General features: G+C 39.8%; 1 protein-coding gene across 4 annotated transcripts in view; it reads left to right on the top strand.

Annotated features, from left to right (window-relative positions):
* The window catches only part of DIP2C (disco interacting protein 2 homolog C), a 325,075-nt gene that overhangs the window by 287,866 nt on the left and 10,184 nt on the right, over nucleotides 1-27,025 (top strand). For 2 of the 4 annotated variants that reach the window (XM_055805709.1, XM_055805712.1), the window contains 4 exons: nucleotides 6,204-6,233; nucleotides 7,937-7,998; nucleotides 25,236-25,293; nucleotides 26,411-26,485. In XM_055805709.1, coding sequence (XP_055661684.1) covers nucleotides 6,204-6,233; nucleotides 7,937-7,998; nucleotides 25,236-25,293; nucleotides 26,411-26,485 — 225 coding nt within the window. The remainder of the gene's footprint in view (nucleotides 1-6,203; nucleotides 6,234-7,936; nucleotides 7,999-25,235; nucleotides 25,294-26,410; nucleotides 26,486-27,025) is intronic. The other 2 variants (XM_055805710.1, XM_055805713.1) reach the window with 1 other exon arrangement.

Raw genomic sequence — 27,025 nt, forward strand, 5'->3', positions numbered from 1 at the left:
AGATTTTTTATTTTATCAAAAAAATGTGACAAATACAGCTTATGGGTTCAGCACAGACCAATATGTCTGTATGTTATGCTTGTCTTAGCCTCTTGCCCTGTTCGACATCACTAAAGAATCCTGGCTTTCATCAGACCTTGTCTAAAAGTGACCTTGTAGTTCAGCGTGTTACCAGAATATGAATACAGGAGGTATGACACGTCTCCAGGACTGCTTGCTTTCTCTCTGACTACCAGCAGAGTATCCCTTCAGCCCAGGGTGACTTTAATTATTATTATCAAACATATGACAAGGCAAAGCTGAGCAGGGTTAAAAGTCATTCTGTGTCCCAGAGGTAGAGTTCTTTAGTTTGACATTCTGTAATTGCTGTCATAAACATTCTCCAATAATAAAAATTTAAGAAAGTCTCCTGTAGTCTAAAAAATGGCACTTGAATCCTTCAAAACAGTTTTACCCTAATGAAATTTTATAGTTATGAGAGAAAAATGCATCTTGTAGTTTAAACATGTATGAACCCAAGCAGTATCTTCCCCTGTATTTCTGTCATGGATTTGATACAAAAAGTACTGACTGAGGCTTTGAAATCTCTCCTGCTGAATTTCTTTGCAAGAATACAGGCCTCTTTATTTCTTTTTCCATATCTAGAGTCCTGAGTGATGACAAGGCAGAGAGGACAACTCGGAAAACATCTAGGAAATCTTTAGGCACCCCCCCATGAGACAGCACAGTTTGGATGGTGCCAGTTAGCAGGTGCAGGTTGGTCTGCTTACCCAGTCAGCAACCTAACCAAGCTTAAAACCTTGGCTGGGAGGGGCACAGCAGGCAACAAGGACACCACTTTCCCTCAAGTAGAAAACAGAGGAGAAAGAGATGAGCTGGTTACTTGGTAACAATCCTTATCTAATTTGCTCCTGTATCTTTAGACACTGTGAAGTGCCCATGGGATGATGGGATGTCTCTTACAGAGGAGGGGAAGGAGGGAAGTGATAGCATACATCCACTGCTCTGACTTCGCTGACAGATCAGGATGGGGCCCACCAGCCCACCCCTGCAGCTGTGGTGGAGCTACTGACATATAACGGAACTTCTCTGGCTTCTGGTCTTTGGGGAGACCAGACATGAAGGATGCTGTAGACAAAAAGGAAAAATTAGCCGCAAAAGTTTGCTTGCCACTAATGAAAATCTCCATTTCAGGGTTGCAGTGATCTCTGGACTGTTTGTGGTGGTTGCTTCATTTACGAGATCAAGTCATTTATTCAGGACAAATAATAAAACCAGGGAATGACACTAAGCAGCAGTAAGCCAGTTCAGTGCTCGAGCATGCGGCCTTGGAAGTAGTACTGTACTGGGTCTGCCTGGGATGGAGTTAACTTTTTTGATAGCAGCCTGTAGGAGCTGTGTTTTGGATTTGTGACTGAAACAATGTTGATAGCACACCAGTGGTTTAGCTATTGCTGAACAGTGCTGCACAGCATCAAGGCTTTTCCCATTTCTCACTCTGCCCACCGCACCACCACCCCACTGCCCCTAGCAAGTAGGCTGGGGGAGAGCAAGAGGTTGGGAGAGGACACAGCCAGGAAAACTGTTCCAAGCTGACCTGAGATACCCATACTATGTAATGTCATGCTCAGCATTAAACAGGGGGGATTGGTCTTCCAAAGTAGCCATTGCTCAGAGACTGGCTAGGCACTGTTCTGCTTGTGGGAGGTGGTGAGTAATTGCTTTTGCATCACCTAGGGTTTTTTTCTCTTTCCTTCACTCATTAAACTGTCTTCATCTTGACCCATGGGTTTTCTCGCTTTTGCTCTCCCCTCTCCTGCTGGGAGGGGAGGGAGTGAGCATCTGGGTGGGTACTTAGCTGCTGTCTTGGTCAGCCCACTACAAACATGCAGGAGAGCTGAGTACACTCAGAGAAACTGGAAGTTGTAGTCAGCATGGAGTTAGGCTGGATTTTTGCTTGACTAGGTATATCTGCCTTTTGATTGTGTTAACTACTTAGCTGACGTTTGCTTCTTAGATGGTTCTTTACAGAAATTCTGGAGTTATTGAATCAAACTGTTAAAGTGGATAACTCTGAAAGAATATTATTAATGATACTGACTATGAATTTCAGAACAGGACAGGATGAAAGCCTTGAGTGGGGTGGTTAACAGCCTGGCTGATCATCTCTCTTTGTATTGGGCTTCATTGAGATCTACTAATATGTTGCATCTTAGTAAAACTTAGACAAACTAAAAGCCATACACTGTCTAAAGAATGGTGTGGCTGGAATGAAGAAAAGCCATTTCAGAACACGCTATATTTAGTAACATTACCCTTCCAAGCAGAATGATTTTTGAAGCATTTAAGCCGAGGGTAGTTTGGCAATTTTAAAGAGGTTTGAAAAATTACTAAAGATGTTACTTACAAGCATCACCACAAAATACGTCATTTTGATAGAGAATATAAAGATACAGGATTGCATCCTTTGAAGCATCTGGTATTAGACACTGCCAAAGACTGGATACTGAATTAGACTGAAAGCTCTTTCCAGACTGTCTGGAAGTTTATGGCTAGTGATATTCCAGAATAGCTTGTGGGCTGAGGAACAGAATGAATTTTAATCCTTGATCAACAATGTTCTTGAAATTAGCATTGTCTCCAATATGTTCCAGAAATGGGTCATGATTTCTAGATTCTTCACACTGCAATAAAATACTTATGAAGATGTTTGAGTCAACAACATCTGCCTTTGCTTTTTTTCTTACAAGTTTTGTCATCCATGAGATCAGCATGTGGTTCCTGGAACAGCATCTTCTATAGGGATAACTGTGATCCAGTCTATTCTACGGTCTTTCTAAAATACATATCCTACTAATCACCTTTCTAGACATATCTCAGTATTCAGCTATTGACACCAGCAAAAAACCTACCCAGGCTTTTTTCTTTATGGACTGCCTCTAATGCAACTTTGATGTGATCTTTGATAACTTCTTCACTTGATTTCCAGTTTTTTGGACAAACTTAAGACTCAAGTGTTTACAAGGGGAAGGTATCCTGATTTTTCCAAAAAGCTTTCACTGTTGTTCCTCCTTCCAAGAAGAAGGGGGGATGGAGGGAGATGTATGTGTCTGTGTGTCTGAGTGTGTGTGTCTAAAAACTTTCTAGCAGAATTTGATGTTTCATTGAAGATTACTTTTAAAAGGAAATAATTGTGATAATTCCTTTAGTACAAAACAGCGTTAGTCTACCAAATGATCTTAATTTCAGCGTTAAGGTCACTGACAGCCTAATGCATTGCCATTTCTATTCATTTTGTCTGAAATTCAGAGCAAATTTCCTATGTTTCTTTTGATGTAGTCATTTTGGACTAGGTTTTTAGAGGTGTGCTTCTGAAAATAAATAATTTTCTCCATCTTTAGGTACTTAAATACCATTAATATCTGACCTTTTATGGCTGTATAGTCCCAGATAATGATCCAGGGATTTCTGAGATGAAAAGATTGCATCCAGCATATTTTAATTCTCATTAACTAGCATCTTAGTATTCTCAAGAGAGAGAGAAAAGTAGATATGAAAAGTAGCCTGTTTCTTACAACAGCAACAGCACAGATGGTTCTCTAGGATTTTATCTAATTTCCATTTAAACACTTGAAATAAATATTTTTATTTTATTCAACCTGCTACTCAATTCCAGTTGAGGAGGAATTCTAGAAGTTGTTCATTTTCCTTAGTTAACCCTGAAAATATACTAACAAATCTGCCCAAGCTATGGCAGGAGGGCAGGCTTCATCTTGCTTCTTTTATGTCACCTTTTTTACGTGAGACAGCAAGGCTAAGTGAGTTATCCAATATCCATCTATAGTCAGTAGAATCGAAGTACTTCAAGAGAGAGCTTCTTCCAGCCTGTCTCAGGTGTCCATCTTGTCCCATCACCATCAGGAGATACTTCCTACCTCGTACTGCACACTTACTTCTTTGATGGCTGAAGTTATATGAAATAAATCCTTTCCTCACTGTCTACCAAAGCATACAGTTAATGTTTCTTTTTACTGAGTGATAGATCACACTTTTTGAGGATCTTCCATATTAAAAGTAATAAGGGATCGCTCTGTGAAGAGTGCAGCAGGAGACCATGCACTTTATCAGCAGTATGATTCACACTTCGCAATACAGTACAGCTCTGGATGAGTTCCCTCACATTCTGTGTTTTCCCACCTTTACTATGAGTCATGCCATGAAGTTCTTTTCACAGCTCCAGCTGCTGTGCTTGCGTACATGAGATCGTTAAGTGTGCATCAAAAATTCCATTTCTGGGCATCACTGGAGCAGAAGCACACTCAGAGTAAACACTGAGGCCACATCCTTAGATAGCAAAACAAAACCCCAAACAACAGGTTTTTTAAATTCTTAGGACTTCTGATTGCCTAGTTCCTGTTTTTTAACCATGGGGAGGGAAGCAGGGGAGAGCATGCAGCTTGGCCTTTGACTTCAGTGGAAATTAGGTACAGGCTGAGTGCTGGCACAGTCATCCGTACTGCTGACTTGTTGGGGTGGTTCTCCATGCAGTGTTGACCTGCAGGGTTTTCCCAGAAAATAAAAGCCTGGCGTGTTACAGAGGTCTGCACAGACCAGGGCTGGTTCAGTGGTGGCAGCCTATGCATGGGCAGGAGATTTATTTATTTAGTCCAAGGGATGTGACTTTATGATGCACCTGTTTGCAAACAGAAAATTATGTTTGGCCCATTTTATTTCCTTGAACACTACCTGGCATGTCCTTAGTAAGTTTCAGATAGAACAGAAGTTGTGTCGTTTTTTAACTATTAGCAGCTTTCCAGATGCTCTCTATCTCTGTCTCGCAAAATAAATGTGCACAGGCAGATAGAGTCAGTCAGTCTGGGCTTGGCTACGACAGCTTCTTTTGAAACACTTTCAGAGCATCTCAGCTGCAGCTGGCTGCAGAAGGACGGTGCTGAGGCTTCAACTGCTGTTTCTCAAGTCCTTCCTTAGGGAAAAGCTGTATGAGGCTCTGGTGCTCTCAAAGTCCTCTCCAGACCTGCAGTATGGTCACAGGCAATGATTATATCACTCACGGATTTCAGCAATTCTGCTTTCTTGCAGTTACACTGCAGCGTTCTGCCTGGATTATTAGTAATATTTCTATTTTGGGGCATCAATTTTAATAAGTAGATCCATCCTATTTTCTTAAATGCTTCATCTTCCCCCACATCAAAAATAAACCTATTTTAAGATGCTGCTCTGGCAGCTTCCTGTAGTCTTTTAACTTCGCTGGAATTCAGAAGTTCGGTAAGAGGGATGTGGGATAGCAGTAGTCTCGGAGCTGTGTATTTTCACAAGTTGTAGGGCAAGCCCCACTGCAGCCATCTGGTGTTAGATGCTCCATGTGACAGTAACAGGTTAGGATTAGTCACCACTGTATTTTGTCTCTTTGCTGTGTTATCGATCATGGTGCAGAACTGATGGGGTTTCATCAGCTTTTAATTTTACTGTTCTTTACATGCATTACACCGTTTATCAACACAAATAGGCTAAGAATGAAGAGTTACTGAACTATGAACTATGAAGTTACTCTATTTACTTAGGGTCTTCTAGTAGGTTGTGCATGAAGCCTTGATTTTATTTCACTTTAGGAGCAGGTTAATCTGTATGAAGCAAGGTGTAAGTATCTTTCTTCATTGTATACTAATATTTTGTTTTTCCAAAAGGAAAGCTTACTTTTCATTTCCAGAGGACATTGCTTACAAATTTCTTTTAGTAGTGAAATGGCATACCTGGAACCCCTGCCTCAGTGGATGTTCATTAAAATAACAGGGCCATAATGTTTACTGACTTCTTCACCAAAACAAACAAAAAAATAATATATCAGTATGCTAGACACATGTTTTCCACTAACAACATTGTCTGTAGTGTCCTAAAACCATTTAAGTCTGTCCAAGGTTAGCAGTCTACAGCTGTCTCTTCTGTTGCTCTACTAAAATGTTGACACCTCATTTTTTACTTTTTTTAACCTTTAATGGTATAATGGTTAATTTGTAAGATTCCTGTATTTGACATTGTTTTTCTTTTTATTTTACTCCCTGCTTTTTGCATTCTCCTCTTTTTTTTTTTCTCCCACCCTTCATTCCCATTTTTTTATTATTATTTTTGTCTTGTGTTACCTTCTTTCCTTCTCTTCCTCATCCCTGCTATTCCTGCTGCTATAGCCTCACAGGCTGGGGAAGCTGGCTGAGCAGGTAGGGGATTTTCATGTTCCCTCAATACCCACCTATCAGCTTCCAACAGTGGGACAGACTAGAAATTGAGTCTGGAGATTTGGGGATTTTCAGATCCTTCTATGAAATTGTAAACAAGTCCGGTATAGCTGTATCTGGATGCAGGTTTCATCAGATATTAGCTGTCTGTTGTAACTATTTCATTCACACTGAAAATAACAAATGCTATAGTGATTGTCTTTGATTTTCAAACGTGACTGTTTTCATTATTTTATTAATCAATTCAGGTTTAGTTTTATTTTTGAAGATAACCAATCTTTTCTTGATTTTGGTGGTTTTTTTTAATGTTGCATATATTTCAAATAAGTTCTCCACTCAGCACTAGTCTGTTACACTGCTGAGTTTACTAGTAGACTGAAAATTGTGTCGTTAATAGTTAGAGAGGATATTGTATCTTGTATTGTGTATAACAAGCTAAAGAGGCTAACATGCATGTGCAGCTCTATTACTCTTTTTCTCCTCTGGTGGTGGGTCACTATCAGTATCTGTACAGTAAGTATCAATTGGTAATGCTAATTCTTTTCCCCTTTAGATACAAAAATTATCCATTTGTGGAACTCCATCACAATTTTTAGTGCTCCAAAAAACAGTGGAACTAGGAGCCAGCATTGCAGAAATGCAAAGTTTAGCCCTAGACCTTCCTAATATGAAGAATTATACTCTATAATATATGGCAAATGGGACAGAACTCATTGGGAGTTGATGTTGCCTGCTGTTTCAAGTAGTAAACATCTAAATAACTGATAAAGGAGTTCCTGCACCTGTAGGTTACAAAGGTTAGGTGAATTTATCTGCTGAAAAGAAAATTTCCAAAGTTGCAGTGTTTGAAAATGAAGCTATGCTTTTCTTCTAGCTTTCTGCTTAGCAGTGACGTGAGGTACGCAGCCGAGAGAAGAGCCCTAGACTAGAGCATTGGGAATTCACATGATGTTCAGTGGTGATGAATTTGAGGTTTTGGATAAGGGAAGATCATAGCAGGTTACAAAACTGCAGCAAAGCTGTGGGTGGAAAGGCCTAGAAGACTCTTATCATCTCTGCATGAAAGGAAACTAAAATTAGTCTACTGCTTCTCAAGTAACTAAATATTGTGACATAAAGCAAGGATGTAAATTATGCAGTGGAAGACTGGAAAGGATCAGAATAATTGCTTACAGACTTTCAGTCCACATTGATTCGTGTCATGCGTGCTACCTTTACTATCTTTAGCTTCGAGTATATTCTCTGTTGCATGTATGGAAGACTCTCAGTAAACCATGCTTCACATTCCTGTCCATGTGCTTCTGCCATTAAACTGTGTCTCCTCAGCAATTTCAGCATTCCTTTATATGGCAAAACGTGTTTAACATTTTTTGTATGTATCCACGTCCTGATTACTTGGCCTTCTGTAGCAAATGAAACCTATGTTGACATGTGTTTGATTAAGTAGTATGACCACTTGATGTTTTTCCGATCCCCGAGGTAACAAGTACCTGACGGTAGGTATGTTTTCCAGTGCTCTTTCCGATTCTGTAAAAGCTGAGCTTTGTTTGATGAAGAGCTTAAATATAACTTGTCATTTGATTAGCATAATTAGCAGTGAAATGAACATTCAGTTATTTGGGGGGGTAAAATTCTTTCCTCTTCCCAGACTTCAGGTTCTCATTAGCTGATGTTGTTGTTTACAGGGAACATCTGGACCAGATCCCACCACAGTGTATGTTGATATGAGGGCACTGAGGCATGACAGGTCGGAACCACCTTTTTCTTTTTCTCTAATACACACAATTATCAGAGTTACTAGCAAGAAAGCTACTTCAGCACACTTCGCGGTCCCTGAAAACCTTTGTAATCCTCATTAATAATTTGTGCTAACTCCTACCAGCCAGCAGACGTAGACATTTTTATTAGTTGCTTAATTAATTTTACCATTGATAAAACTGAAGCATCTGACATCAGCGCTGCAGTGACTTAAGAAGATGCCCTGCTTTTCTTGCCTTCAGGATTTCATGATGCTGGTATTCTGGGGGTGCAGCCCAGCTGGTCCCTAAGAAATGGAGTCCCGTTGGGCCTTTTAGCTGCACAGAGGTGTTTCCCCTGGGCTAGCGGTTGTTAGCCAGTGGGGATACCATGGGGGAATTTTGCTGCAATTCTTAATGCTGCAAGACTATGAGGGAATAGACTGTCAGCTTCAGCCGTTGTGAGCAACCACATTCTGTAACTGTGGGTATTTTCGAGTTCTGTCTTTAATGTTAGATAAATATACAAGAAGCGAGAACATTAAGGAGATGTCTGAAATCTTAAAGTTGGAGGGAAACTTCTGATTTTAGGTGTTATTTTAGAAAATACCCATTCACATACAGTTCAGTTTTCTAGTACTCTGGTCAAAAGGCCAGCAAGTAGTCTCTTTACAAAATTTTAACAAAACAAAACATTTTCTATTAACTCTGGGAAAGGTGAACATTAATTGACAGTGTTCAACAGTCCTGGTTCTTTTAAAAAAACATTATTCAGATAGGGGTGGTTTTTTCCTTTTTTTTTTCTTTTTCTTTTTTTTTTTTGTTCTTTTTCTTTCATCCTTCTTAAAAGCTTAACAGAGAATTTGTCCCCCTTAGGTGAATACCAACTTTAGCTATATCAAAGTGACCGGCTCAGCTTGCAGGGTGCAGACCTCAGGGCACTGCAGGCCCAAATTATCCTCTGGATAGTTTTCACATACAGTTATTTTCTTCTAGCACGTGGAGTTTGGCAGATGGAGGAAAGGAACTGCAAGATACTTGACTTTCACCATTTCTTTATTCCTTTGCACACAATGTTACCAACAATAATGCTTATGTCTGATCCATCCTTTGGGATGCTACTGTCTGCATAACCCAGCCATAGAAAACTTGGTCTTCCTGGCCAAGCAACTGCAAGGGCTGCTGTGTACAGCACAGTCCATGCTCATACTCAACCAAGCAAAATAAAGGCCTTTTTTTTTGTAAAAAGGTGTTATCGTTATGTAAGCCTACCATCTCTGCATTGCACTTTCAAAAGGAGATTTACCTGAGAAGTTGAAAGATTTATGTTGTAAAAAAGAAATGAGAAATGGAACATATCATTACCTAAGAGCGGAGCAAACCCTGTGACCAGAACAGATCTCATCCAGCCTGAAGTGGTCTGCCAGGCTCCTTCGGCAGTCACGGGAGAGGCACACACCCCACCAGTGTATTGCAGCTATCTCAGACATGCACCAGCATGGGAGGAATTGACCTTTAAGGTAGTTTTATTTCTTTATTGGTGAGGAAGGAAGCTTACATGACTAACTTTGGAAATCAAATGTTTATTTCTAACTTTAGAAATCAAATGTTTATTTTTTAATGGACACAGTAAGGTAAGACATATTTACCCATAGTGTTTGCTCTAATCTAAGAGCTCTGAAATAGTTTAAGTTGAGCACGATGTACATAGATAGATGTAAGCATCATTCAAGTGCAGGAGAAAGAGCTAATGAATTATTAAAAATAAAGCTGTAGCTATAGAGGGGAAAGAAAAAAGCAAATGTAGATTAATTCCTTATTTGAAATTATTTTTTCTGAGAGGAGAAAGACACTTATAGACTATTCATTGGAAGGTAAGTATTTAGAAACATATATAGAAAGAGAACATAACATTCACAGTTAATAAAAATTATAAACAATAAAATCATTTATATTTATATAGAGGAAATAATATTTACTGTTAATAAAAGCTGCATAAATCATGGGCATACTATTTCTCTGCCTTTGTCATGTCATTAAGAAGTAGACATTGTTATCAGGATCAGACTTGGTAGTATATTAGTTATATTTACTGACTAATTCTACAGAGCACGGAAGATGATCTTTAGAGTTGGTTTCTCAGATTGTGGTAATGTAGATTTTAGTTTTATGGATTAAAGCCATGCCTCATTTACTCAGTCCTGTGGAATTTGGTATTAGATTCATGGGTCATAAATTAGGTGAGAAAACAATTTTATTTGACATAGTGTCATCACACTTGCTGTTTCTAACCATTTTTATGGAACTGAATGTCACTATTGCTTAACAGTAACTGAAAGACTGCTGTACATAGCTGTGAGACTGTATAGTAACAACCCACCGAGTCTTTGCAGGTCAGCCAGTCCCCCAACAACATAAAAAGTGTGAGAAATTTTTTTTTCAGATTTTGTATTTTAGAAGATATTTTACAGAATTTGGAAAAGACTGAACATTATTTTTTTTTTTTTAGTTGCCATGATAAGACTTTCTAGTTGCTGCAAAAGCAGCTGTAGTTCATCTTTCTGAGATTATTCAAATCCTGTTCACATCTGTAAAAATTAATAATTAGTTTGAATACAACTATTTCAAGCTCATCTGGACATTATGTGTGCACAATTCACAGCTTACAGAAATGTTGCTTGGTAGGAGTTTAGATCAAAATGCCTGTGTGATGTATGATTTGGGTAGAGATCTAGGGGTGGTCCATCAACCAAACTAGACATGTCCTCCCAGCTTTCACATTATTTGGATGGTTTGCTTCTTAGGTCAGGTTGAAGGTTCTCAAACACCTTTTTTGTGTGCCTCTGTGTGGTTTTGAGCCACCAGCCCACTGGTTTAGCCGCTGGGACTCTGCAGCTCTGGCTGTAGTTGTCAGCTGAGGGAAATGGCTGGGGCCGGGCTCACCTGGAGATTTAGGAAACTTGTGCCAGTGGCTGGCATCAGTTACGATACCAGGAAGAGATGTGATTGCCTAACCGCAAGCATCAGTGCCGTTTTAGATGCTATACCTACTGCAGCAGGGTCTCCCATAGAGCTCGTGTTGTGTTTGCTAGCACTAATGAGATGTCCAGGCACCCTGTGCTATCTCATGGGGTGTTAGACACCTCTTTTTGGAAACTGAGTAACATCCTAATAGCAGGAGTATACAACTCTGGCTTGCTCTTGGTGACAGTACATCAGTATTGTACTCGGCATCTCATTGATATTCTAAAAAATCAAGAGTATCCCCAGGATGGCCGAGAAAGAGTGAGCAAAGACACTCAAGTCTCACCTGGGCTGTTGAATAAAAAAAACAGGAGACTCCTGAGTTGGCACCAAGTGGCTGACATGCTGTTTAGAGAGTTTAGCTCAGACCCAAAAGGCAAAACAGGTGGATTAATGCTTCACCACACGTGAGCTGGCGCACAGCAGGCTGTGCTGGCACAGCATGGCTGGTCCCAGTTGCTGACTCACCGTGCAACTCAGGTCATGTAGATGTGCCTGGGTGCATCTGCAGGGAGAACAAATGCAACAAAACTCCAGGCATGAGCACCCTGTCAGGTTGTTGGCTGCATTTCTCTGCTGCTGCCTTTGGGAAAAGAACTTTATCTCCTCCCCCTAAAAAGGAAAAAGAAATTGAATGAATATATTCATATTCTTGTCCTGCTGCCTAAACTGCTGGTTTTCAGATCCATCATCATTTTAGATCAGTGATGTTCTCCTCAGAGAGCTTTTCAGGTGGTTAAACACAAGGCACCTAAATATGCTAAAAGCTGAGAAGTGCTTGGAAGATAAAAAGGAGAGAGAGTGAGCCTCTTTTCTCATCATACCAAAACACCATATACTTGAAAGATGTTGGCTTTTATAACACTTACATGCTTTTGTAGCAGTAAAGATGTAAATCTAAAACCCAAGCATCCCATTTATCCAGGGTGTTATAAAACAATATGCACATGTGCTTATAAAATTAAAAATGTCCCAACAAAAAATACATCTGATAATAGCATACAAATGCCACAGCCTCCTCATTCTTAACAGCAGGTTAGTTCTCGGTAGAAAAATTATTTGTTGGCAAAACAAACCACTTCATCAAACTGAGAATAGACCTCATGTATTCCAAAATAAATCTTCCTTTCACATAGACAGGCAAAAATATTTTTTAAGTGTTCTTCAGCAGGTCAGGCTTGAATTTCAAATGTCTCAATATATTTGCAAATACTCTAAAACATATTTTTTAAGAATAATTCAATTTTTTTTTCAAAATGTTACTGTTTTAACCTGCTAGTTTAAATTCTGCAATTACCTTAAATTTGAAACTAAGCTGGTATGAATAAGAAATAAAATGTCATTTAAAATGTTACAATATTTTGACTTTGAATTTTTGCTCAAAATTTTAACATAGGCATTTTTTTCTGCATTTCTGTATCTTTCACATTTAAGATGTTGTATAGAGGATTTCCTCAGAAGTTTTAATTAGTGAGCTGAAGGATCCATCTGGTGATGGCTGAGAAAGATCATTGATCCCCTAAAGTTGAAAGTTCCTGCAAATCTTGTAAAGATAAACATCCTCCAGCATTCTAATATTCTCTTCTATTACAAAATCTTATCCATAAAGAAAAAAAATAATTACGAAAATCATTGTCCTGCCCTAAGTTGGGTAAGGAAAGATCTGCTTTGATATTGGAATTTATTTTAAAATTACAAAGAAGTAAAAAGGAACAAAGTCAATCTATATCCACCCCCAAAAGCAGGGAAGAATGGCACCAGTCCTCTTGTTCAGTAGCAGGGAGTGACAGCTTGGGAGCTCTGGTGGAGTGGAGGCTTAGACTTCCAGGGGGAGAGAGCTACTAGTCAAGTCAGGTATGTATTGATGGAGATTTTGATAGCATTTTGCATGCATTTGTAGTAGAAAGTTTCCCCTTATTTTGATTACAAATTGTGATTAAGCTGATTGTTGAACTACACCCACATTCTGTACCAAACTAGGGAAGGATGAAGACTTTCAACCTGTGCTAGTAAACAATGTTCTCAATTTTATTTGATGCCATCTGTAGTTTCATATATGCAGGCACCCTTACCTCTCATATCCTTCCTATCCTGTCTTTAAATTCCAGTATTCCTTTTGGTGAAATAATTGGTGCATTAAATGGTCATTTAAATTATTCAATTTCATCTAGTTGAGCCTGTGTTTTTTCCATAGGGTTAGAAAACTTGAGAGTTTAATTTATTAAACCCTGCTGTGGTTTACTAGATTTCCTTTTGAGCCACATGTAATGGTGAGCTGCTTGGATGGTTCTTGGTCACAGGCATGGTGAGGCAGCTGGCACCAGACAGGGAGCCAGATCCAGGTGTGGGATATTGCCAAAGAGACTAGAAGCACCAAGATGTATTTGGGTTTAAGTTACTAATTTTTTTTAGTCTGGCTGTCATTCAGTGGGTGGCTTGTGGTATCCATAGTCTCTCATTGAAATACTCCCACTCCATCATTAGAACAGTTATTTTAACCTGATTACCTCCTGTATTTATTAAAGAAACAGTTTGTGGAGCTGTACAAATAGGTGTCTTCTCTTCTTATGCGATCACTGGCATCTTCTTGGAGTGATGCAGATTAGTGTCTCTCTTACAAAAATGTACCCCTTGTATATATTTATGTCATCAGCAGACTTGATTTCTTAGGCAGTCACTTGTATGTTGTGCTAAATCTTCTTTTTTGTTTTGATCTTCGGGGGTATTCAGAGATCTTTGAACTTCATCAGACTTGCTGAGACATTGTCTCCTTGACAAAGGTGATTTCAGAGGTTGGAAATTCTGAATCACATTCCCCAAGAAAAGAAGGGCACACTTGCAGCATTTCAAACATATGTGAAAACAGTTACTTCGGATTTATTTATATAGATTGCTTATACTCTGAGCCCAGTCTCAAATGCAGACTCTATCAAAAGGAATGAGTTAAGGCTTTGGCTTCATTTTAATATATTTCAGCATTTCAGACTTCATGCAGGAAAAGAAAAATAGCCTTTTATTCTGGCTGTCAAATGTTTATCCTTCTCCATATTTTACTGAAACGTTGATGTTGTATATATTTTTTTGTTTTGGGTAATACCAAGCAACAAAGCCGTGGGAGGTTTTTTCCTAATTGTCAAACACTTCTACTCCATCTAGTTTGAAAAATACTCTTATTACTGGGTTACTAGGCAAAGAAAAGCTATTTAGGTAAATTATTATCTAAGCTATAGCCGTAGCAGTGCTCTGTAGTACAGTCACAGCATGGAGGATAACCATTTTATAGTCACGTAGTAGGGAAAAGAAACTGGGGGGAGATACGTCTGAAGGAGACATGCTAACGGCAAGTGACAGTGAAATAGTTACCTTTTGTGAAACTTCATTTGCTTAATCATACTTGAAAGCCGTTTTCCAACGGTAGCGAAAGAGGAGCTTCGAAGAGTGCTCCCTGATGCTCTGGGGAGCAGTGCTTTTTCCAGCTCTTGTAATGAGTTACAGCATACAGAGCCCAGCTGCAGGTTAAAGAAAATACCAGGCCTCAATTATTCACTCTGTGTGGGATCCAGAAGGGTAGTTTAAATCTACTGTTGCCCCCTTTGACAACCAGCCATCTTCTCCCTTGTGGTAAGATTCAGTAGGCAAAGTGTGTAGAGTATTTTGAGGTTTGAAGTGCTATACGCCTGGGAAACTGGTCAAAACATAAACCTCACAAGTCACTGGCCTCAGAAAGCCACCGGTGAGTGCTTTATATGTAGTAAGCTTGTTTACAAATTGAATTGTCAAGTGCTACCTCCAGCAGTGCCATTCTGGTCATCCCCAGCTTTGAGGATCTTCTCATCTGGGTGCCTCCAATTCCAAGTTTCAGACATCACCCATGCTTTTTTTTCTTTTTTAGACTATCTGTTGCTTTAGCGGCTTGGGGTTTTTTTTCTTTTATCACAGAAACAGGTTTCCCATGGAAAAATGAGAAGACTTTCACTGCTGTGAAGTCAGTAGAAGAGGTAGCTCAGTTGGGAGGAGGAAGGGTTGAGGTCTTTAAAATAAAACCGAAATCCGTCAGAGTTTTAAGTATGATACGTAACGATGCAGCTTCATGTTGAGGTGTCTCTGTAGAAACGTCTGGCTTTCAGGCATTTTGCCCGTTAACTTGCAGAATCTCATTAGTGAGTTTAAGCTGTCATGGTACTGGCAAAATCCTCCTCGTTCTTCATGGTTTTGCTCAGGAGGAGATACAGCCTTGGCCTTGTAGCAACGTTGTTTTGTTTCTGCCATGCAGATCCTGCTGTCTCAGAAATCCCCTTGGTGCTGTTCCTGATCTATGGGAAACAAATCTCCCAGGAAAAAAATGTTAATTTGGGCTGATAAGCATCATGTCAGCACTTCCAGTTCTGGCTTAGAGGAGAAGTCCCAGTCTGTCTAGAGGAAAGATTCCCTCTTGCTGTTCCTGCCTGTGTCAGGGGACAAACCAAGAGACTTGTTGAACCTCTGTGCGCTGGATAGTCAGTGGTTAGGGACAAAGCTGATGACCTGGGAAACCGAAGAGGAGCAAATAACATCTAAGGGATTGCACTGTTTACGTATGAGGATCCGGAGTTACAGCAAAATTTGTAAATATACCTGTTTTAAGAGCTTGTGAGGATGCTTCATGTTTCCAGGCATAAAGCAACTTTTATTCCAGGGCAGGAGAAAGGGATGAACATCCAATGACTTTCAGACAGTAAGTCACCCCCTCTTGTCCCAGTCAGTCTGAGCTGTGAAATTAAACTAGGGGGGTGGGAGCCCTACAAAGCAAATTTCTGTGCTTGCTAAGGCAAGACTACTAGCTCCTGAAATATTTCCTCCCTTGAAACAAGTCTGTTTCTTCCTTGATAAAGTCATCTTCAAGGGATTACAATATTATGATTTCAGTGGAACAGGACAATGAGAGTTGGCTCTGAGTGCAGGTTTTGAGAGAGGATGTGGTTTAGTATACTTTTAACTACAAATCAAGAAATTCCAGTTATATTTCCCTGGAGGGCTTAGGGGAAAGAGGATACTGTCATGTGTACCAAGTAAGACAAAAACAAAGGCAAAATAAAAAGCCCTAGCTTTCCAGGAAAGTCAGCGGACTGCAGTTGGACATTTGTTTGATTGTTTGCAATTGTCATTCATGTGCATGTTACTCTTCAGCCATGAGTAGAAGAACTAAATGGAAGATCATTCAATTTTTGTTTGTTTTGACAAACCAGTTTGAAATTTCCCAGTAATATTTCAGCTTATTAAAATACACCAACATTTTTATTCCTGAAGAACGTCTGATGCTGTTTCTTAAAAAAGGGATTTCCCATATCAGAATATACTGCGTTTCTTTGGTGTTATAGTTCCTTCTCTTTCAGTCATGCTCCTTACAGAAGCTGGGAATTGATAAAGCAAGCTGGCTGCTTACATTTCTGAGAAGATGTATTAGAAAATCTTCCTTTTTTTTCCCCATATATATATATATGTATATATATATATATATATATATATAAAAAAAAAGTTATTCCCATTCTTCTTTCTTTCTCTTCCCAGAGTCTGCCATGAGTCTAACCATACAGGAATGTCTTAAAAAAACGGAATTTTCATTATTTCATTTTCTTTACAATTAAAATGTCTTATGTAATTGATTTTTGCAGGTAGTGTATGCTGAAGCATAATTTGCTTTGTTTCCCTCATTTTGGTAGATACCACTAATGGAGCACTAAACAGTGATTCTTTAAAATGCGGACAGTGATCAACATAGAGTACGTTTACTGTTTCAGTAGTGGAGGAAACAGTGCTGCTTTGCCATATTGCTACCTTAGAGTGCATTTCACAATGGAGACATCTGCTCTGGAAGGAAAATGTTGAATGAATACATGTAAAATTTGGAGTGAGCTTTTGTAGCTGCTGCCAGACCCAGCCGCAGGCTGTGGTGTGGTGTAGGAGATGGAGCTTCCTAAGTGCTTTCCATCCCTCTTTCCTTTCCCCTTTTCTCTTGCCAGCCTCTGCAGAAGGACAGGACCTTTGCTGTCCCACACGCTGACAGTTTCTTGCAACAAATAATTCAGCAGAGGGTGCTGTGCTGGCGGTTACCCCTGGGAAAAGGGCTCTGCCACCTTGGAGACCCACTCCAGCTTTGCTAGCCTCAGGCACTTGTTTGGCTCCTGTTGGCAGTGGAGTCTCTGGCTGTAGGAATACTAAATGGTTATGGCTGGGAAGGAGGGCCCTGAAAAACAGTAAAAGCACCCTATATTTATATAAGGATCCAACACTAAATTGGTTAGAGGTGTAATACGCTCTTAAATAGCTCTCTTCAGTAGCTCTTAATATGTTGCTTCAAGCTTCACATATCCTTAATATTGCGTATACTAAGTGTCTGTTTGCAGAAGATGAGCTTACCTATGTGAAGAGTCTGAAGCTCAGCCAGGGTTCCCAGTAAGTCCCCTGGGAAAAGGACAGTTCCTTTTCAGTCCCTTCAGGTGTACCAGGCACTGCTGCTCCTGGCACCACTGACCTTTTCTTCAGAGTGGTAATCTGCAGTTTTATTTCAACTAAAAAAACAGCTCTGTGTGTTGAAGTTTGCCATGCAAAGGAAATGTCTCTGGTGCTTGTTAAGGAGAGGAAACTTTCTGCCAGTTCTTCCCAATAAATGCAGGGTGAATTCTGAAGGTTGCAGCAAGACGGGAGGGCAAGTGAAAGAGGATGAGTTGATTTCAGAAATTCCACCTTTGATTACATTGTGTGAATGTAGAATATGAATATTGTGTCAAGGAAGATAAAATTGTTTCCATCATTTTTTAACACCATATAAACTAATTCAATTAGATGCAGATGTTTTCAGATCCCAAGTCTGTTATCATGAAAGTTTTCCCTGTGTGTGGAGTCTCTTTTTTTCTCGATTAGAACTGGGAAGATAAAGATGATTATGAAGTAGAAAAAGCATGTTGAATTAAACAGAATCATCAGATCACAACTGTGATTATGAAAAGTGCTGTTAAGACAATTAGTGATAAACACCATGTCCTGGGAGGTTTGTCATGTAAATAAAAAGATACCAGCTGAGAGCAGCATTATGCCTGTTCTTGCAAATACGAACCTGAGGCACAGAGCAGGGTGATGCTGTGCCTGATGGGGCACAGTAGGTGTCAGGTGGGGCCAGGAGGGACAGCAAATTCTCCAGAGTCCCAGTCCACAGCGTTCACTTGACATGGTTGCGTATTGTGCTATACACGATGTGCAAAAGTTAATTCAAGCAAGTTCAATGTGGTTCACATATGATGAGAGCTGAATATTTTAAAGTACTCCAAGGTTGAAAACAGACATAAACATAGCTTAGTTTTTTTACATATTCCCATAGTCTTATATGATAAAATTGCTGTTACTTTTTTATTCTATGAAGTTTTGAATATCCCTTTCCTGAACCAGAGTTTCTGCCCCATTTCAATCCCTTTCCAGTTTTTCCAAAGCATCTTAAATCCTTGTGTAACCTTTTCTGCTGCTTTGTTCAGCTGTCTGAAGGATTGGAAGCTGTTTGCTTTTGACCTCAGGGAATTTGCCACATGAAGTGTAATTTAGGTTTATAGTGAAGAAAAGTCTTTACATTAAAGGAAGTGATTTAGTGCTGATTCTTTAACTGAACTTGTTGATTATCGAATTAACAGGACTGAAATACGTCCAAGACATATAGAACATTTAATGGTTGTTCATTTTGTTGGCTATAAAGTTTGCCTCAATCCAAAACTCCCCTTTTCAGTCTCAGTGAATTTATCCATTATCTGAATTGGTCATGTGATGGGCGGAAAATTGCTCTGAGGAAACCAGGATGATGCAGGGAAACTCTTCTTCATTAGCTAGATTTTCCCTTCAGCCTAAGTGTTCAGCAATGCCATTTTCCTCCTTTTCAGATCTGGCTATTTGATCTGTGTATGTCATTTTGGAAGGCAGAGCTTATGTTTTCTGTTTTTCCATTTTTGGTAGAATTAGCTCATTGACTTGTAAATTCTGGAATAGTTTATGTATAAATATTTTAGTATTTGAGTAAAGAGACGATGCACTGCAAGTCTTGAGTGTCAAAGAGCCCTGACACTAGTCCAGGCTCCCACTGTTACCTACAGTGCCCATCTTTCCTCTTGCTATAGAAAATCAGAACAGGCTGCATCAGCCCTTTCCCACCATCAGTCTTACCCAGGCACCATCTCAACATTAGACAGCAATATATATATATATATCTCTATATCTATATATCTATCTGAAAGGTGTTGGTGATGGCAATAGGTCATGACAATAGTTCCTGGCCATTTGAGTTGGAACTGGGAAGTCACTGCGCTCTGGATATAGCAACACGAAAGCATATGTGCTCTCTGGCATTAAATGCCTTACAAATAGATGTTAGTTAAAATTCCTAGTTAGGTGGTTGTCTTTTTTCACCAGAAAACACCATTGTATTGAGATCAGAAGTCAGTTTTGACAGATCTTTTTCAGCTTAATGAAAAAGATGGAATTCTCAAAGTGGTCAAAACACCCTACTTGAACTTTTAATTTTTGTTTATGGTGGTGGTAGTAAAAGCATTTTCAGTTTGGAGAATTAATTAACTTACATTTCAAAACAAAACCAAAAAACTGAAACAGTAAACATAAATAATCTCTTTCTGACCTGTGACATTATTTTTTTCAGATTCTGTTTACAGCTTCTTTCTATATTACGCTTTTTTATTCCAGTGTAATATGCAAAAATTTTCAAAGCATCAGTTCTTTGCAGGATAAGAAAACACCCACCTTCTTCCCCGAAAGCTCAACTGCTAACATAAGATGACAATCAGCAGGAAAATTTAAGAAATAGAACTGGAATGAAACCAAAAAGAGCATCAGCTGTTTCTTTCTGCCATGGAAAGGCTATAGGCAAGGAGGGGACTTACATACAGTGAATTTTCAATATATATTAGGTTGTGTGTGCATCACATCCTATCTGGTTTCCTCTAGGTTTTGTTGCTGAAGGTTTTCAAGAGTGGCAGCATCTCAAAATAGCTACCGAAAGAAATCAGTGTGCAAAATAGCTAGTATTAAAGAAACCAAAAAGCTGGACTTCCAAGCTGGCATGGCTGCAAAGTGACATGGTGTAAGAACAGACCGCTTAGGGCAGGAGGAAGGGACAGGAGGGTAAACAGACAAATAGGAGCTTGAGATGATGGACGGTGCCACGCTTCAGTGCCCAAACCTGGCTAACAGCAGAAGATGCTGGCACACTGGCAAGGAGGAGGAGGGCAGTTACCATGGCTCAGCTTCTGTAAATGGCTATAAAGGAAAGGAAAAAGTTCAAGATATGGGGTTTGACCAAGTGTTAGGGGAAAAGATAAACTCTTTAGCTGAGTTATATTTTAAAAGAAAGGGGACAGTCGGAATAACTCCTTTGAATTGGACGTGGACAGCTAGTTAGAAATAACAATGGAAAGCTAAGAACGGTTTGTGCCAAGCACCACAGAGGAAAAAAGATTCCTGAATATAAAATACATTCAGCTGAGAAATAAACTCTGAAGGGAAGTGGAAGAAGCCCCATCATCTGAGATACTGTAACAGGAGTAGACAAAGCACTCGAAAGTGCACTGCAGGGAAGTCTTTTTTTGGCAGGGAGCGAGACTTGGATAACCTCACAGCTTCTTTCCATCTCTATTAGAATCACAGAATCCAAAGTCTTTCTCAGAGCCACAGCACAGCCAGCTTTGAAGGTTTGCCCAGTTTTGGCATTGTAACACCAGTTAGTACCACTCTGCACGCTTCAGCCCCTGCGGATTCCCAAAGCAATAGTTAATAGCTCAGCTGACAAACTCTCTGATTAGTGCAAAATACTAGCAGGCTGCAGAACGTATTTTGGAGAGTTTTCATCACCAAATGGACCAGATCTGAAAAGAAGCATAAACAAAACTTGCAGTTTCATGTGAGATAGTTAGGCAGAAAGACATTGTTACAGTATTTCGATATCCCCTTTGCTGCACAGCGATTACAGTGCCCAGTTAGTTACAGCTTGCCAGTTTTCATTCTGAAGTCATTTCAATCCTGCTTTTCTATAGTAAATGTTTGATTTAAAGGAGATGAAATCTGTCCAACGTATTAAATCGTAACCAAAAAAAAAAAAAAAGTTCAGCACATACTGGTGTTGTAGCTTCATTCCCTGTGAAATCCCAGCAGCCAGATTTGGAAGCACAGGCAGCTTTCTCAACTGTACAACTCCAGTTAGAGATTTTTTTTTAAGAAAAAAGACTAATTTTTAGGAACCAGTGGGAAAAAATATAAAAATCGTACTTGCCTATACTATAGTATATAAATGCTACAGATTCACCGTGTATCATCACTGCTTAGAGCTTTGTAACAGTGCAACGATTCTTGAATGTTTTCTGCTCCAGTGTGACATTTTGGTGTGAGAGAAACCCTGTGTCTGCTCTACAGTGGGTCACTCATTTTATGTTTTCCCTCTCAGCTTGGCTGCAAACCACCAGAAGGTGCAAAAGTAGTTTTCACGCCCAAGGGCAGCATTTTTATCCCATCCACTTGATTTTCAGGCTCTTTGCCCAGGCTGGCTCTACAGCCACGTTCGCCTCTGCCCTTCCCAGCAAGGCTGGAAGGCAGCAGAAGGCAGCGGGAAGGCTCTGTACTCACTTCGGAAGAGATCGGGTTTGCTCCCAACAAGGAATGGCTGGAGCACTGCAGAGAAACAGGACTTGCCCATGCCGGACCCCTGCTGTCTGGGAGCACATTATAGCTGTGAAGTTGGAGAAGGCTCACTAACATTGTCCTGAGAAGGCTATGAGGAGCCCTGGGTTTCTTTGCCAGCAGCACCTGGGTAATTCAGAGGTGTTCTGGGGTCTGGGGGACCCTGTGCTCTGCCTTTTTACCTTGCCTGCCAGACCAGCCTCGAGAGTGATGCTGCTCACCCGAGAGGGAAGCAAAGAAGTTTTCAGTTGTGTCTGCTGTCTGTGTTTGTCAGTGGAAGGATGGATATCTCTTAGGGAAGAGTGGGAACAATTGAATTATTTTATGCTGAGGCACAGTAAAACTAATTTTAAAAATTATTGCCTGATGTCCATAATTTATTCACAGTACTAGTCCCAGTCGAATTAATAAGACTATTACACACTTAAAATTAAGTATACACATAGGAGTTGGTAACATCAGAGTGTAATGGTTTACTTCTATTTTTTTGAAATCTCTTTGGGGCAAAATATCTTTTATTATTTCAGAGTTGTTAAGAGATTTAACAGCGTGTTCCCAACTGCATTGTGAGCTTAGCAGAAACTTTTTAAAAAGGAGTCGAAGTTTTTGAGCGCTAACAGGGCCCTCGCAGAAAGCCTCCAGGAAATGCCATTTCTGTGTTTAGTGCGCTGCTGGGATAAATCTGTAGGGATTGAGGCAGAAAGCACTGAGTGGGAGAGGTTTAACAGAACTGGAAGCTGAGAAATTACGCCTTCTGGATCGTCATGTGCTAAAAAACCAGACAAGGTTGGAGGAAACAGGTGAAGGGAACCAGAAGAATATGCTAGTGATAGTAAGAACAAGGTGGGAAGCACAGATGCTGAAAGCAAAGAAGAAAAAGATTGTCAGATTTATGAATGTTGATTCATTTCCAGTAGTATGGCTTTATTATATGTGATTTCTGCTAGGCCTGGAGTTCAGCAACACTTCACCGAGGCATGTCTTAACAATGGGAAGGGAGCAAAGGCCAGCAGTGACCCTGGGCAGCTGGACAACACTGACAAACACTTCTCCTGCCCCAGAGGTTTTTTGCTACTGTTACGCAAATCGGATTCTTTTTAAACCAGTCTTAAATTTAAATAAAGTACTTCCTGACCTTTGTTACACCATCACTCTTAGCAGTGCTTATGGCTGAGGTTTTTTAAATTGTCTCCTTTTTAAGATTTTCTGTATTTGACAAATGTTGGTAAGTAATAAACAAGATAACTGTGTCTGTTAAAGGAGATACCAAGTGGTGGAGATGATGACTGGTTCTTCTAAGAGCAGCTACCTGTCTGCAAATACAGATCTAAAGATTGGAGATGTCAGCTGTTTGGAAGAACTCAGTTTAAGGCATTTTCTATTTCTACACTAATATGGATTTTACAGAACAAAGATATATATATAAAGCCAGATATACAGGCATTATTACAACTGGGGTTTGCAATATTTTTTTGTTTCCATATGCACAGGATTATTTTTAAAGCCTTTGCTGCATATTCCTAAGTACCTATGATTTAGCTTGCCATTTGAACAGCAAGGCAAACATGGCTTATATCGACATACCCTTTATAAAGTAGCAATCATTTAACCTTGCGCATACACCTTATAGTGAAGCCTCTGTTGCCTGGGTTTCTGCTGCCCCGTTTCTGTGTCTCTAGTTGAATCCAGTGGTGGCCCTACTGCTTTTCAGCAGAGAACGTTGTAGAACACACAGGTGTGTGTGCACTCCTGTAACAAAACAGAGGTTTGAGAGATCAGTACGGTGTAGAAAAAGGACAGTATACCGTTACAGGTTACACACAGAAGTGGTAATTAGTGCTTCGGGCTCTGTCTGGGAGTTCTGTGGCAGTTGAACAAACATTGGAAGGTGGTTGCTGTTCACACCTTGCAAGAGAGCAGGTCAGGCTGCAGCTGCCTAACCATGCCTGCTCCAGGCAGTGCCCCTTGCAGGCACTTTACATACTTTCCTTCTCAAAATAACTTGGAAAAGCAGTCTGAAATTGCTGGGTATTTGGGTATCTCTTTCTGTTAGCGTAAGGAGCTGTTCACAGTGATGTGCAGTGCCTCAGGGCTTAGCCCTGCCCCATCCATCAAGGTTGAGAAACTTCCCAGAACTGCAGATAAAACACTTCATTATTCCTGCCTTGACCTCGACAGTCCCAGCTTTTATATAGAAGACTTTTGGAGCAAAGAAATAGGAAAAAAAAAATAATCTTTTTCTGTCTCCTTTATGGTTAGGGGCTGAACTTCCCAAGGCTTTGTTCTTCTCCAAAGGGATCTCTAGCTGAGGTGTCTGTGTCTCATCGCTCCTTCCCCAAACTGAGCACTGTAGTACTCTGCCTATAAAAGACCTCAAAACAGGCTGAACAAGATCTATTGTGACTGCCTCTAACAGGCTGCAGGTTTATGATCAGTTTAACCAGATCTAGTTCTCCACCCACCTGCTCCTAGCTATGTCTTCCTCTCTTGCAATGTTTCATCTTTACCTTTTACAGGGCATCTTGTCTCGCTTTTTTTCTTTCTGATCACAGCTGAGGGGAGGAAAGAGGTAAGAGCAGCTCTTTTGACAGAAGTCCAGATTTAGCTTGGTGAAGTGGATTATGAAAAATGTTCAGGAGTGGGAAGTTTGAGGGTTTCATGGCCTGTTAGAACTTTTAAGTTATCTCACTTAGGATACAGGAATGTCTAGGCGTTACCAAAATTTTCTTCATCTACTGGCTGAGATCGTCAGCTATTTTAGGACTTTAAAGACTCTTTCGTTCTAACCTGCTGAGTACTTTTCTAAGGTTAAATGAGGAATTTCCGTCCAGACCACCATACCACTGAAGGATAGCTGCCATTCATGTTCCTTTAGTGGGAAAATAAATTATCTAGGAAAGGAAGAGAAAGGACCAGAGAGCCACACTCAGAGAAAGGGCCTGACCTCAGCAGTAATAATGTTTTTCGTTAAAACTATTTTTTTATATTAAAATGTTAATCAACCACTGTCCATTGAAAATAATTAAAAGATTGCAAATGCGGATTCAAAGCCGAGGCCAGGTTATTAGTTATTTCAATATGACTTTGATTTTAACTGTTAACTACTCGTGGAATGTGGTTGCTCACTCAGCTCACATGCTTTTCTGTCTGTGCCCTGGCATTTATAATGTTCTTGTGGGAAATCAATTATTTTAGATCCTTCTTCCTGTGAATAAATTTGTGCATGGAATTCCATTTACAAAAGTCTATCAAAAACAAATAAAAGGCACCAACTACATCTGAAGAATTTAATATTTAAGGAAATGTTCATACACAGCATTTTTTCATTATTTTCCCAGCCCTAAGTCTTGATTAAGATTAAATATTGGGCCTGATTATGACCTACAGGATATAAGCTTCATCCGTTCCAAAAATAACATTAATCTCTGTGACCATTAACCTTTCCTTTTAGAAATAAACATTAATGAAAACCAAATAAATGCAACTGTGTATTATGCATATTATTTTTACATGTATTTTACAGAGTTCGTTTAGTTGAAAGAGGATCTCCACATAGTTTGCCCCTCATGGAGTCAGGAAAAGTAAGTACTGAAAGAAGATTTAAAGATACCTTCTGTGGAACATCTTTTCAGTAAATTTCCATTTCGGTTTATTTTGACATGTAGTGTCGAGAAGGGCTTTATCAACTGTGTAGGCTGAAGACCTTTCTTTGCTGTTGAGTTTACAGCACGATGGCAGTAACTGGTGTGTTACTGCTCCCTCAGGGGCTGTGCCTCCCTCTTGTACACAAGAGGCATTTCCTACTTTCCTGCAAAAAGAAGGTATTTCATCCTCCGCGTCTCACTCTTGAAACAGCCACCCAATGTGCCACTCGTGAAGGCACTTTTTATCGATGGAGACCCACCTCCACTGAGAACTGGTCTGAGATTACTGATGCTATCTACTGATCACGGCATCGCGGTTGGGGCAGGGTGAGGACACAGGACTGGCTCACAGGGATGGGGATGCTGCTCTCAGCTCTGTCCCTGGCTGCGCTGTCTGGCCGATTGCCCGTGGCCGAGGTCTAAGTGCGCTCTGCCTCCAGGCAAAAGGAGGGGTACCATCCCCGCTGCACCGAGCCACCAGGGCACTGCCTGCTCACTGACCACCCTCGGTGCTGTGGGTGCTCATCCAAAGCTCTCAGTAACCATCATTTTGCAGAGACTCATGGTCATAAGATGTTCCCTTTTCTATTTTGGAGTTCAACACCTGCCCACCTCTGTAGCAGTTGAGTGTCCCTTCCATGAAGTCATTTGCAGGCCGTTGTTCTGGGGAGGTTGCATGATGCCGCTGGCTTTCTTTTTGTTTCAGGACAAAGTGCCATGTGACTAGCATTTTTTTTTCTCTCTTCTAGTATATACTCTCAGAAAGACAGGGCCACTTGGTAGGATCTTTATATTGTAGGTGAACATTTGATTTCTGAAGAGTTTTTCATGATGGAACAGCTTTCACAAAGAGAAGAGGGTTTGTAGCATTTCCCAGATATCTCAGAATTTATTACATCTACAGAATATTTTAATTTTTCATGTTATAAGTCTACTTTAACTTTTTAAGGATTTCTTCTTATTTCTAATGAAGTCTTTTGGGGGACGAAGAGCCAGCATATGATTGCATAAACTGGTATCTGCTTTCTTACTGCCTCATGTTTTCTTTCAATAGATCCTCCCAGGAGTACGTATCATTATTGCTAATCCAGAAACAAAGGGACCCTTAGGAGATTCTCATCTTGGTGAGGTGAGTCATGAAAACTTAACCTTTATATGCTCTGAACTAAATTGCAGAGATAAAGCTATTGTTGTGTATGCCAATGGGCCAATGGTTTCTTCCTATAGTATGTCTTCTCAAAAGCCCAGTTAAGAAAGTTGTGAATTCTACAGATCTTTATAGTATATAAGCTGTGCAGCATGGTATTTGTATAATTGTTAAAATTGTTAATAATATAACCTGATAAATGCTAATAATAGCTGAAGTTTGTTAAAAAAATTAAAAAAAAAAATCTGCTTTTCCTAATTATTTTCTACTTGGTGCTTCACTAATTCTATTGGAATCTTACATGAAAAAATCAGTTTATTGATTAGTCCAATTTCACCTAGATGGTTTTCTAGTGCTATTCTCTTTATAATCATTGTGCTTAAACACAAAGATGTACTCCCATTAGCTGAGTTGAGCAAGGCTGTATGTTTCTCCAATTTATTTTATGTTTCTAGGGAGAGAAAAAAAATACTATTTTCAATGAGCAATTAAGGATCTAATTAACAACGTGAAGAATTTGCT

Source organism: Falco peregrinus, chromosome 5 (assembly GCF_023634155.1).
Source record: "Falco peregrinus isolate bFalPer1 chromosome 5, bFalPer1.pri, whole genome shotgun sequence".
NCBI lineage: Eukaryota > Metazoa > Chordata > Aves > Falconiformes > Falconidae > Falco > Falco peregrinus.